The following is a 14,136-nucleotide window of genomic DNA, read 5'->3' on the forward strand; positions in this document are numbered from 1 at the left end:
GCTTAGCCTAAGCAAAAACCTCACAGTGGCTCAGTTGAAGGTACAAAGAGGAAGCCATGCCACGTTCTTGCATGAGCTGCTCTCTGCAAGGTCTATAGTTTCTTATCTTCTTTGATTTTAGGGATGATTCTTTTCCTAAATCTCAGTAATATCAATGTATAAAATACCCACAGCCACGGCTTCAATTGGACCAGAAGTTGTCATCAATCATTTTGATATCTTCAACATCAACATATGGTGAGTCAGATCAGCTCCATGTCAAAATGCCTTGCCAACCAGGTGGATATTCCAAAAGGCTTCCTGGTATGCCGGAATGTGGCACAGATATGGAAAATGGAGAAAGATAAGTCTTAGGCCCCACCTGTTCACACCTAGCTTGAGTAAAGCTGGCCAAGTACAAATATGAGAACACTTTTTATCTGAATGCATACCTGTCATCTCAGCTTCATTGCTTTGGTGAAGTCAAGATGAAGTTCACAGTGAGTAGATTGTTCCTTTTGAATTTATTACCTTATAATTGGAAACTGCTAATATACTCAGCTAAGTGGGGGTATGCTTCTTATTATAATATCACTGTCATGGAAAAATTTGTAAAAATAAGAATAATCCCTTTTTATGGAATTATGGCATTTATACACATCTCCATAGAAAAGGATAATTATACTGGGATTAGTCAGCTGCCTGAGCATCTTATACTATGCTATCTTTTAAAAAAATTGCTTTCTGCATCTGTTGATTCAGATCTAGGCACAGAGCAAACAGCTGCTAACTATATGAAATGTCTGATTTTTCATTACATTCTTGAATTCCTTTTTTGACAAAAAAATACTACTGAACAGGTTCAGGCAAGATAAAAAGCTTATTATCAAAATAAATTAGTGAGAGACTTACTGTCACATTCCCTCCTGTGAAATGGATCTCTAAGTAACAAAGTTTTGCCTTGAACCCTGTCTATAGTCTTATATTCATGAAAACACTAGAAGCATGAAGCTAGTTCATCATCTCACTTGTTTCATGTAAAAGGCTGAGAGAGTAGCAAATGGACAGCAAAATTCTGCCAAAGCAACCGGTGATGCTGTGTGTCTCATAACAGGATGCAAAAGGGCTAGAGTAGGGTGAATAAACATTCGTATTTTGACATACTAAACATTAAAATATATGACAGTAGATTCTGCTTCATAATGGAGTTGCAAGTGTGAAATAATTTTCTGGAAATAAGTGCTAATGATAGGAAGGTTAAGGGAAAAAAAAGAGCTTCAGACAGGTTAGATCTGATTTCTCTTCCAGTTGTGGTATGAACAAAAGGTAGACCCTTGGCCAAGTCACTCAACTTCTGAAGCTCCATTTTCTCATCTGTGAAGAATTATGTTGTACTAATAGATCTTTAAAATTTCTTTCACCTCTGATTTTTTTCATCCTCCTTTTTAAACTATCAGGGGATACATCAAACTTTTTTTTTTTTTTTAATTATCTTGAATCACTAGTGCAGGTCTCAACCCGTTTTGTTCCAGGCAAAGAAAATGAAGATAGGGACCCAAAATTGTGCATCCTGCATAAAGCTCTGTGTTCTGAGAACCAGTATCATGTACTCAATGACAACTATGATTACCCAGGTATCCTGGGACATTGACTTCCCTTCTACTAAGCATACTCGATAGCCAGATACTCCATCTTTGGCTTCTCATCATTCATATCCAACCTGGTTACTAATCCATTGCTTTAAATATATATATATATATATATATATATATACACACACAGTAGATGCAGACAAATACTATTTGATTCCACTTACACGAGATATCTGGAATAGTTAAATTCATAGTCAAAAAGTACATTGATAGATGCCAGGGGCTGGGGGTAGGATGGGAAGGGGAAATAGGAACAACAATATGAATGTACTTAGTGTCACTGAACCATATAGTTAAATAGGGTTAAAAGAATATGTTTTATATTGTGTGAATTTTACCACAATAAAAAATGTTTTTAATAAAGACTGCTTTTGAGATTAGGGGGTCTAGGAAGAGAAGAAAGCATTCAGGTCAATAATTTGATCTGGAAATTAGTCCTATTTGGTTTCTAGACCACATTAGGAAAGTTATCTTAATTCATTCTCAGGTCTGCTTCTCAGAAATTAAAACAATTTTCATGCCAAGTATGCTATTCGGTGTCAATGCTATTTTTCAATATACTTACACTTCATCAGTTTTTCGTAAGACCTACATTAAAAATTCTAAAACAACATAATTATTTATAATTAACCTACAATTCAACATTATCATTAAATTTTCTACAGTTTAAAAAAATTGAAGATCAAAGAAGAAGAAAAGACAGATCACTCAACAGTAATAAATTTAGTAAGCACTTTTATAAGTTTAGCTAGAAAAAGACAATGAGGACATTGTTTTGCCATTTAACAGTAGACCAATGTTATTTGTGATTTCAGATTGTCTTTGCTGGACTTCTTGGCATCTTCCTGACTCCTACTCTTGCTGACTATGTAAGTTTCATTTTTTAAAGTGTGTTACCAAAATGCATTTGCAAAAAAAAAAAAAATGGTATTAAATCATTATCAATTTCTTATAAATTTCAGGATATCAGTGTTAATGATAACAACAACAGTGGTGGAAGTGGGCAGCAGTCAGTGAGTGTCAACAATGAACATGGCGTGGCCAATGTTGACAATAACAATGGATGGGACTCCTGGAACTCCCTCTGGGATTACGGAAGTGTAGGTAGTCAACATGCAATTTCTGTTCTTTGCAAACATGGCATTTCTTTTTAAACAATAATGAAAACTGCCTGCTAACCATAAATAAATGAAAAACTTATGTAAATTCTAATTGCAAATAAGAGAGTTATAAGTAAAAGTGTCTCTTTTGCTTACTCAGCTTCACTTCCTAGATAAAATTGCTGTCAATAAGTTTCTCATAGTAAGTTAAAATTCAAGTCAATGAATGTTAATTAGAATCCAGTGAATGGTATGAGGCTATAAAACAAGTGCAACATCCTTTGGCCTTACCTGCAGAAACCCTCAATAAAGATGAAAGACCTTCATAATATTACTGTTGCCAAACCATAGTACACATCATTCTATTGTCAATTTCCTAAAAAGACAGAAATTGGCATTTAATTTATAATTCAAAAGGACCAAAGTAAATGTAAGTAATAATATTAATTAAATGTAAGGGCACCTAAGAAAACAACAAAAAAATAATACCCACTTGGCTCTAGTTAGAAAACCGAACTCTGCAATTATCAGCTCTATATTTAACAAAATTTGTCCTTTAGAAAAGGCAATTCTTTGTAGTTTCAGTTTTATCATCTGGTCAATTAGAAAACTAGTTACTATCCTGCTAGCCTCCTTGAAATGTTGTGAAGATCAAAGGAGATTAAAATATGATAGTATTTAAAAATTTATTTCTGCAAAACAAACATGTAGGGAGACTCTTGCTGGGCTAGAATCTGAAGTGAATTCAACAGTCTCCCCCTCAAAGAGTTTGTGATCTATGCTTACAAATGTCAGCAATAAAAATGATTGCAAAACAGGGCCAGATCCAGCGCCCTTATCTCAGTTCATTGTGATCTCACAATTCCATTTCCCTCTACTGGTGAAACTAATTTCTGATGAGAAAGACACCTTGGAGAACATACTGCTTACCATCCACCATCTTCTTTAATAGGGCTTTGCTGTCATCAGACCCTTTAAGAAGAAGTCGTGCATTGTGCACAAAATGAACAAGGAAGTCATGCCCTCTATTCAAGCCCTTGATATGCTGGCCAAGAAAAACAAGGTAAAAGCAAAAGTCATTTTATTCTTTACTCGGGGAGGGGGGGGATCTTATGATTTCCAATAAACAGTGAGAAGGTCACAGTTGCTCCCTCCTGACCACATAGTACGCTGTCCTGTGCAGCACAAAAGGGCAAGAGGAGTTGGAACTGCCTGAGGAGAGGCAACTGCCATCACACTCAAATGCTGAGACTCACACCTGCGCCTCTGGAGTCTGATCAGAGCACCTCACTCTCACTATTAGGGGAATAGAGCTCTGTTCACATCAAGGGGAGTCCTCCGCACTTCAAGGACATTTTCCCAGAAGAGTTGGGTTAGGGTTATTAGATTTAACAAACAAAAATAGAGGATGCCCAGTTAGGTTTGAATTTCAGATAAACAGTGGATAATTTTTTTTTTTTTTTTGCCTAACTATGTCCCGTGCAATATTTGGGACATGCTTACAAATGATCTTTTGTTTACCTGAAATCAATATTTAACTGGGTGTCCTGTATTTTATCTGGTAACCCTAGGTGTGGTGGGCAGGGAGAGGGGAACTATCACTAAAATGTCAGCCTGAGTTTATATTTGTATAACTGATAAGTGGGTATCTTTCATTGACAGTGGAAAGAAAAGAAACTACATTTTCAGAGACTGATTATCATATAGATCAATCCAAGAACTATAAGATGACCAAATGAGCTATAACCTTCAGGGTAAATTTATCCTCAGACTTATGCTGTTATGAAAAGCTGAGGTTTTGAATCAGCTAAATCCCTTAGGACATTTCAAAGTGTTGAGATATACAGGGTTGTAATTGGTTCTTCTTCATTTTGGTTATGGAAAAATTATAGCCAAGAAATATGCCCTGTCAGCCTTGTTGCTGTTCAGTCCCTCAGTTGTCCTACTCTTTGCGACCCCATGAACTGCAGTACACCAGACTTCCCTGTCCTTCTCTATTTCCTGGAGTTTGCTCAAACTCATGTCCATTGAGTCAGTAATGTCATCCAACCAACTCATCCTCTGTTGTCCCCTTCTCCTCTTGCCCTCAACCTTTCCCAGCATCAGGTGGGTCTTTTCCAATGAGTCAGCTCTTCGCATCAGATGGCCAGACTATTGGAGCTTCAGCTTCAGCCTCAGTCCTTCCAATAAATATTCAGGGTTGATTTCCTTTAGGATGGACTGGTTGGATCTCCTTGCAGTCCAAGGGACTCTCAAGAGTCTTCTTCAGCACCACAGTTCAAAAGCATCAATTCTTCAGCACTCAGCCTTCTTTATGGTCCAACTCTCACATCCATACATGATGACTGTAAAAACCATAGTCTTGACTATTCGGACCGTTGTTGGCAAATCAATGTCTCTGCTTGGCCTTGTATCCAACCCCCAATTCAACAAACCACTGGGTTTAACACTACTCTCTCTCCTCCTTGCCACATCTTCCCCACACTCAGCTTCAGGGTAGAGGACCAGAGGGACCACCTCCCAAGAGCCTGATCTACTCAGTCAAGCCTGACAAAGTCAACAACCTGGACCAGTTTGGGAAATTCATTGTTACCATGTGCAAGGGGATTCCAACATACATGGCTGAAGAGATTCAGGGTGAGGAACCCCCCTACTGTGCATTCTGAGTTAGTGCTGGTAGGATTGTCAGACTGTTTTCAGGCCTGTCCACAGAGGACACAAATTACTCAGGAGGTGGTGATCAAGGCTAACACTTAAGTCGTGCTTGCTCTGTGCCATGCACCATTCAATGGGCTTTACGTGAGTTAGCTCATTTGCTCTTGATCCCAGTCTTATGTGATAGACTTTATTGTTATTCTCAATTTCTGATGAGGAAACAGGCACAGAAAGAGGACACAAACTCCTTGCCTGGGTCATTCTTAAGTATTTTGGCTCTGGATTCTGTGGTTTTTAACCATTCGGAAATATTTCCTTTCATGGGTGAATCTAGAGTAAACTCAAGAAATGCATAAATCATTAAACGCAAGGAGAATGCTGATAGAATCTGTTGGGTTTTTTATAGCTCAAACAATCACCAATTCTGAGCATTAAAACAATAATTTACGCAGAAACAGAGTGTCCACTCAGGAACCGAATATAACACCAACTTTTTAGATCTCTTAATTGGTTAATTTATGGCTAACCAGCTTAATCTTGAAATTATTGCAGAGTTGGTTTGAAAACTGTGCAACATTTCTCACCACCATCCCCAAAAAGACAGGTCCTTGAAAAGGCATTGATGGTGCTTTCTTCTTCTTTTATCAGGAGCAAACCTGATTCTGTACCCAGAAAAGTGCTTCAATGTTGATATACTCTGGATTCTGAACATTTCCTTATGTGAAGAAGCAATGGAGAACTAAAAAAAAAAGTTCCTGTGGGTTTAGTCATCAGAATATTCTATTCAGAAAAATGTGGATTCTAATGGTGTTTATCGTATCATTCTGAAATGTTCTCTCCTAGTCCTGTTTGGTTTCCTTAAGAGTCAATAAACCTATTTAGCACTGAGTTCAGTTTATACTAAAATTCTTTAGTATTTCTATTTGGAAAGCACAGGGTCAAAAGTGCTGAATGGTGGCAGCAAGTTGTCGAAGTGCATTAGACCCAACTGTTAGCCTATATTCAGGGCCTGTGCCTTATAAAGAGCCCCTTCAGCTGCTTCAGACACTACTAACCACAGCTCTGGGAATAGTTCCAAGACCATCCAACTGCTCTGAAGACTGCCTATAGTTGATGTGCATAGTAACATTTCAGATCAACAGAAATCCACTCAACGTAGCATAAGCCAAAAGAGGGGGAAGGGTATTGCAAGGATATTAGAATGTCTAAAATTACTCTTAGAGAAAGAAAAGGAGAAGAAGACTTGGGTCTTGGAACTATATTGGCTCCAAGACCCAAGTCTCCTTGTCTCTGAAACCACATATAGTTCTTCTCTGTTCCTCTCAAATTCAACTTCTCTCTTCTTTCCATCTTGATGACTTTCTCTGTATTCATGGCAGAAGATGGCTGAACCAGAATGTCATCCCCATCTCCCATGTTTTTGTGTCTTTCCAGCTCACAAGATCAAGTCTTGTACTTTTGAATCCATATTCCAAATTTTCTTCACAATGCATGGTTCAAGAGCCCACAACCTCCACTCTTTGACGGGCAGGGGAGTGAAGTCACATGGTACACACAGCACTGAGGTCCCCACTGAAGGAGAATAATCTCAGAGAAAACAGAGGTGCGAACTGGTGTGTGTTCTCATATGAAACTGCAGCTCTTTTTAAAAATTACTCCCACATATATTTTTTATATCCTGGATGCCATAAGAGGATATTAATCCATTACCATGTCTTCGTATAAGACACCCCTAAATAACCTAACAAACAAAATGAAGGGCATTGAAATGGTGAAAATGGCATTGGAAAAATGCCCATATTTACCAGCCCTTATTGGGAAACATTATAATTTTTTAAATTCTGAAACAATTCTGATCTTGGTGCGAGGCAGCAGTGAGTGGTGGCATGAAGTGAGGTCCTAACTCCCTGCCTAAGCATCGGATCTGGGAAGCCTGTATGAAAAACAGGAATCCTTGCCACCAGACAGCAAAGACTAGAGGCTAGAAGCTATTTTCCTTTGCCCCCAGCAAAAAGTGCATTTATCCCAGAGGCAAAAACTGTTCCTGCAAGTGCCAAGTTTATTATTAGAGACACAGCACAACAAGTGGGAGAGCACACAGAGAAGTGGTTTGCTTAGTTAATGTGGAAGCAAGACAGAGATGCACACCCAGAGAGGAGGGATGTGAGTACCCCTCCTGGTGAGGAGTGCAGCAAAGAGGCAGTTAAGTTATTTACATGAGGTAGTTTTTCTGGATCTTTGTTTGTCTCTAACCAATTATCTGATTTCCTTTTCCACACCTGACCTACCCTAAGACCCTCCCTGACATGCTTGTGCAAGTTTTTTCCAAGATGCATTCCAGCCCAGAGGCCTATGGAATATTAGCATCACGTATTATAAGATGGTACTACCTCCTTTGGTTCCCCCGAGGAGTCTTTCTGTGCATGTGAAATGTCTTCCTTGCCACAAGGATGGGAAATATACAACCGCTCTTTTAACAGGGTTTAGTTTCACTCTGTCCTTGCCATAAAAATGTCCGGTGTCCAGCTCTTTACCCTATTCCTGTTGCTGGTTTTTATATTAACGTGTAGATCTCAAAATATAGACAGGAGTCCAGTCACAAATATGTAGTCGTGGAGCCTGTTTGTCTCTTGCTTCAGGAAATATAAACAGGAGGCTGGTAATGAATGTCCGACCTGGAGCTCACCTTCTCACCTCTCATCAGGCTATATACAAGGAGGTGTGAACAGGAGACCAGTTGTAAATGCCTAGCCTGGAGTCCATCTATCTCCTGCCTCTATGCCACTGCTGTTCATAAGAAGTGTGCTACCAACAGAGTAGAACTTCCAAAATACCCTGAAGCCATGAGATGTGGAAACCTGTCAAAGATCCATTAAAAATAAAAGTCTTACATACTGCCCTCCTATGAGCAAGCAAGTAGGAAAGAAAACCACGACTCCCCAACTAGACACAATGTCATGGAGCTGACTTAAGTGAACCAGTGAGTCTCATGTTTCTTAGAAGAATTGTCTCATCACTATTTCAGGATAAGAAATTGAATTCAATGGGAAGTAAAAATTTTAGATTATATATACCTATCAAATACATGAAATAAAAATTGTAAGAATTTCAGGAGAATTTAACAATCTGAGTATGCTATTAAAGATTTTAACACATATTTTTCTATTACTTGTAAACAGTTAAGAAAAAATGAATGTAATTAATAATAACAAGCTTATTTTGATGAACATATATAAAGAACACTACAGAAATCACATTCTTCTTAAGCATATATGGGACATATACAAATATCAATCACATGCTGAGGCATAAAGCAGATCTCAAAAACATTCAATGATTGGTATCAAAAAGATCACACTTTTACAGATCTCAATTTAATTAAGAGAGTATAAGCATTCACCTCTGAATAAAACAAGATGGCCTCATTTGTTTTGAAATTAGGCAACATAATTCTAAATAACACTTGAGCCAAAGAAAAATCCATGATGAAAAATACAATTTATTTAGAACAGTGCAATAATGGAAGTGCTACATGTCAAAAGCTTGTGAGCAGCGGCTATAACAACTTACTGTTTTAAATATTCAAAGAAAAGCTAAAAACTGAGTCAACTATTCAACTTTAAAAATAAAGGAAGACAATAAAATATCCAAAATCAGTAGAAGGAAAACAACAATATGGATAAGTTGACTAAAAAATATTAGTCACAACCTGTAAATAAGAGAGTTGTTTTATTTGGTGGGCATATGAAGGACTCTGAACCCAGGGGGCAGCATCTCAGCAGCCCTGAGAAAACTGCTCCTACAGGCAGGAAAGGGAGTCAGGCTATATACAAGTTTGCACAAAGTGGGCAGGCAGTCTGAACATCAAAGACTATTGATAGTAAGGAAAACCAGATACCTAGCTAAGGAATTTAGCGTTCTTCTGTGTATGGGAAGATGCAAGCCTCTGGACTCACTGAATTCATTCCTTTCACATGCACCTCTGCTATCTGGGGCCATATCCTATTTCCTAATTGTTTACATCCTCCATTCCTGTTCACTTTACTGGGTAGCAAATGCGGCAGATGGCTGCTTCTTGCATTCCTCAGTTCCTTAGCAGTCACCGTGGGGGTAGGGGTGAGGAGTAGGGAATCTGCTGGATCACAGGCATTGATTTCCATTTGGGGGCGCTCTCATTCACATTTGGAGCCCTGAAATCGCTGATGGCTATGACATTTCTGGTTGATTGATATGGCCAGAGATATTCCATTTCACAGACGGTGGCAGATGTAAGTAACATAGAAAACAACTATACACTAGAAAAACTCAACAACGTCAAAAAGTGGTTCTTTGGGAAGGCAGACAGTTGACAAGCTTTAGGTAAAATTGACCACAAATAAGAGATAAATTATAAGCAATGTTAGTAATAAAAATAATACTAACCTACAAATATCACAAATATTAAGATGTCAATAAAATGATATGAATTTTATACAGATGAATTTTAAAGATTGGGTAAACTGCATATCTAAAAACTTAACCTACCAAAGCTCATTCAAGAAGAAATAGCAAACCTGAATAATTATGGCCAGAAAAGGAGTTAGTGAAAAGTATAAAAACTTCACACAAGAAAATTACAAGCTAAAATAGTTTCTACATTGAGATTTTACAAACACTGAAAATATAGATTATTCTAATCATAAAACTATTCAAATGTATGGTGGCAAGGAGAGAAGTACTCTCCGGTTCCTTTCATAAGAATATTTAGTTCATTCCAAAATGTGACAAGTATGAGAAAGGAAAAGTACAGGGCAATCTCTGTCATAAAAATAGATGCAAAATGTCTCAGTGAAATGATAGCAAACTTATCAAGCAAAGTGTAGAAAAGGTAATACAGTGTGACCATGTGGAATTTTCCCTATCCATGCCAGGTGGTTTGATATTCAGTTCAGTTCAGTTCAGTCACTCAGTTGTGTCCGACTCTTTGGACTGCAGCACGCCAGGCTTCCCTGTCCATCACCAACTCCTGGAGCTTGCTCAGCTGTTGTCCATCGAGTCGGTGATGTCATCCAATCATCCCATCCTCTGTCGTCCCCTTCTCCTCCTGCCTTCAATCTTCAACTTTGTTTATCTGCTGGGAAAGATTACAGATTTTATATTAGAAAACCAATAATGTGGTTTGGCACAATAAAAATCAAAAGACAACAAACTTACTAAATATCTCAATAGCAGCAAAATTACCTAATAGAGCTAAATATTCATTCACAATAAACAAGCAGTTCTTTGGAAACTTGGAATTAAAAGAAAATTCATTAAACAGACCAAAATCATCAAAGAAAACTGTAAGCATCAATTAGAACAATGAAAACATTTCCATTAAAACAAGAAATATAAACAGATGCCTGCCATCACAACTTCTAGAAACATTATACTGAAAGTTCAGTTCAGTTCAGCCACTCAGTCGTGTCCGACTCTTTGCAACCCCATGAATCGCAGCACGCCAGCCAGGCCTCCCTGTCCATCACCAACTCCCAGAGTTCACCCAAACTCATGTCCATTGAGTCGGGGATGCCATCCAGCCATCTCAGTCTCTGTCATCCCCTTTTTCTCCTGCCCCCAAACCCTCCCACTATCAGAGTCTTTTCCAGTGAGTCAACTCTTCACATGAGGTGGCCAAAGTATTGGAGTTTCAGCTTCAGCATCAGTCCTTCCAATGAACACCCAGGACTGATCTCCTTTAGGATGAACTGGTTGGATCTCCTTGCAGTCCAAGGGACTCCCAAGAGTCTTCTCCAACACCACTGTTCAAAAGCATCAATTCTTCAGCACTCAGCTTTCTTCACAGTCCAACTCTCACATCCATACATGACCACTGGAAAAACCATAGCCTTGACTAGATGGACCTTTTTTGGCAAAGTAATGTCTCTGCTTTTTAATATGCCTTCTAGGTTGGTCATAACTTTCCTTCCAAGGAGTAAGGGTCTCTTAATTTCATAGTTGCAATCACCATCTGCAGTGATTTTGGAGCCCCCCAAAAAATAAAGTCTGACACTGTTTCCACTGTTTCCCCATCTATTTCCCATGAAGTGATGGGACCAGAGGCCATGGTCTTCATTTTCTGAATGTTGCACTTTAAGCCAACGTTTTCACTCTCCTCTTTCACTTTCATCAAGAGGCTCTTTAGTTCTTCTTCACTTTCTGCCATAAGGGTGGTGTCATCTGCATATCTGAGGTTCTTGATATTTCTCCAGGCAATCTTGATTCCAGCTTGTGCTTCTTCCAGCGTTTCTCATGATGTACTCTGCATAGAAGTGAAATAAACAGGGTGACAACATACAGCCTTGACGTACTCCTTTTCCTATTTGGAACCAGTCTGTTGTTCCATGTCCAGTTCTAACGGTTGCTTCCTGACCTGCGTATAGGTTTCTCAAGAGGCAGGTCAGGTGGTATTGTATAGTAAAAACAAACAAAAAATGAACTATAAAAATTAGAAGAAAAAGAAGAAAAAACTATTATTATGCTGAGATGCCAAGATTTTCTGTGTAAAAAAATGCAAATCTATAGATAAGTTATGGGAGTCAGAGCATTTGGAAATTTTTCTGAATACAAAAATAACTATAAAGTATGAATTGTGTTTCAATATGTCAGCAGCAAACATACAGAAAGTTTAATTTTTTAAAAACATTGATAACAGGAATAAGAGCAGCAACAGATATGACATACCTAGGGAAAAATATTTAATTTATTTAAGAATATTTCTTAAGTATCTGCTACATGTATAGCACTACTGTACACGCTTGAAATACATCAGCAAATAAAAATTCAAAGATCCTTGTTTCATAAAGGTGATATTTTAGTTGGAGGAGGCAAAAATAAATGACAAACATGATTAACAAACAAACAGAAATAAATAGGATATTTGATAGGACAGTATTGTGTACTGTTATGAATGGGATATAAAATGAGAAATGCTAAGGGAAAAATGCAGAGCAGGTGACATGTGAACAAAGAATGAAGGAGATAAAGGAGTCAGCAATGTCAATATTTTGGGGAGAAAAGTATTAATGGCAAAGGGAATAGCCAATGGTAAGGTCAAATTGCCAACATTGGCTGGATCATGGAAAAAGCAAGAGAGTTCCAGAAAAACATCTATTTCTGCTTTATTGACTATGCCAAAGCCTTTGACTGTGTGGATCACAATAAACTCTGGAAAATTCTGAAAGAGATGGGAAACCAGATCACCTGACCTGCCTCTTGAGAAACCTATATGCAGGTCAGGAAGCAACCGTTAGAACTGGACATGGAACAACAGACTGGTTCCAAATAGGAAAAGGAGTACATCAAGACTGTATATTGTCACCCTGCTTATTTCACTTCTATGCAGAGTACATCATGAGAAACGCTGGGCTGGAAGAAGCACAAGCTGGAATCAAGATTGCTGGAGAAATACCAAGAACGTCAGATATGCAGATGACACCACCCTTATGGCAGAAAGTGAAGAGGAACTAAAAAGCCTCTTGATGAAAGTGAAAGTGGAGAATGAAAAAGTTGACTTAAGGCTCAACATTCAGAAAACTAAGATCATGGCCTCTGGTCCCATCACTTCATGGGAAATAGATGGGGAAACAGTGGAAACAGTGGCTGACTTTATTTTTTTGGGCTCCAAAATCACTGCAGATGGTGACTGCAACCATGAAATTAAGAGACCCTTACTCCTTGGAAGGAAAGTTATGACCAACCTAGATAGCATATTGAAAAGCAGAGACATTACTTTGCCAAAAAAGGTCCATCTAGTCAAGGCTATGGTTTTTCCAGTGGTCATATATGGATGTGAGAGTTGGACTGTGAAGAAAGCTGAGTGCTGAAGAATTGATGCTTTTGAACAGTGGTGTTGGAGAAGACTCTTGGGAGTCCCTTGGACTGCAAGGAGATCCAACCAGTCCATTCTGAAGGAGATAAGCCCTGGGATATCTCTGGAAGGAATGATGCTAAAGCTGAAACTCCAGTACTTTGGCCACCTCATGCGAAGAGTTGACTCCTTGGAAAAGACTCTGATGCTGGGAGGGATTAGGGGCAGGAGGAGAAGGGGACAACAGAGGATGAGATGGCTGAATGGCATCACTGACTCGATGGACATGAGTGAGTGAACTCCAGGAGTTGGTAATGGACAAGGAGGCCTGGCATGCTGCAGTTCATGGGGTCGCAAAGAGTTGGACACAACTGAGCGACTGAACTGAACTGAACTGAACTGAATGGTCTAGTGGTTTTCCCTATTTTCTTCAATTTAAGTCTGAATTTCGCAATAAGGAGCTCATGATCTGAGCCATAGTCAGCTCCCGGTCTTGTTTTTGTTGACTGTATAGAGCTTCTCCATCTTTGGCTGCAAAGAATATAATCAATCTGATTTTAGTGTTGACCATCTGGTGATGTCCATGTGTAGAGTCTTCTCTTGTGTCGTTGGAAGCGGGTGTTTGCTATGACCAGTGCATTTTCTTGGCAAAACTCTATTAGTCTTTGCCCTGCTTCATTCCGTACTCCAAGGCCAAATTTGCCTGTTAATCCAGGTGTTTCTTGACTTCCTACTTTTGCATTCCAGCCCCCTATAATGAAAAGGACATCTTTTTTGGGTGTTAGTTCTAAAAGGTCTTGTAGGTCTTCATAGAACCATTCAGCTTCAGCTTCTTCAGCGTAACTGATTGGAGCATAGACTTGGATTACTGTGATACTGAATGGTTTGCCTTGGAAACGAACAGAGATCGTTCTGTCGTTTT

The 14,136-nt window shown here is 38.7% G+C and overlaps 1 protein-coding gene across 1 annotated transcript; it reads left to right on the forward strand.

Moving 5' to 3' along the window:
* The first annotated feature begins 426 nt into the window (after positions 1-426).
* Positions 427-6,273, forward strand: GKN1 (gastrokine 1). Its single transcript, NM_001001148.1, has 6 exons — positions 427-479; positions 2,447-2,500; positions 2,594-2,731; positions 3,684-3,794; positions 5,221-5,368; positions 6,035-6,273. Exons 1-6 carry the CDS (start codon positions 468-470, stop codon positions 6,127-6,129), a joined length of 558 nt encoding a protein of 185 aa, NP_001001148.1. The 5' UTR covers positions 427-467; the 3' UTR covers positions 6,130-6,273.
* Positions 6,274-14,136: the final 7,863 nt, after the last annotated feature.

This window comes from Bos taurus, chromosome 11, assembly GCF_002263795.3.
Source record: "Bos taurus isolate L1 Dominette 01449 registration number 42190680 breed Hereford chromosome 11, ARS-UCD2.0, whole genome shotgun sequence".
NCBI lineage: Eukaryota > Metazoa > Chordata > Mammalia > Artiodactyla > Bovidae > Bos > Bos taurus.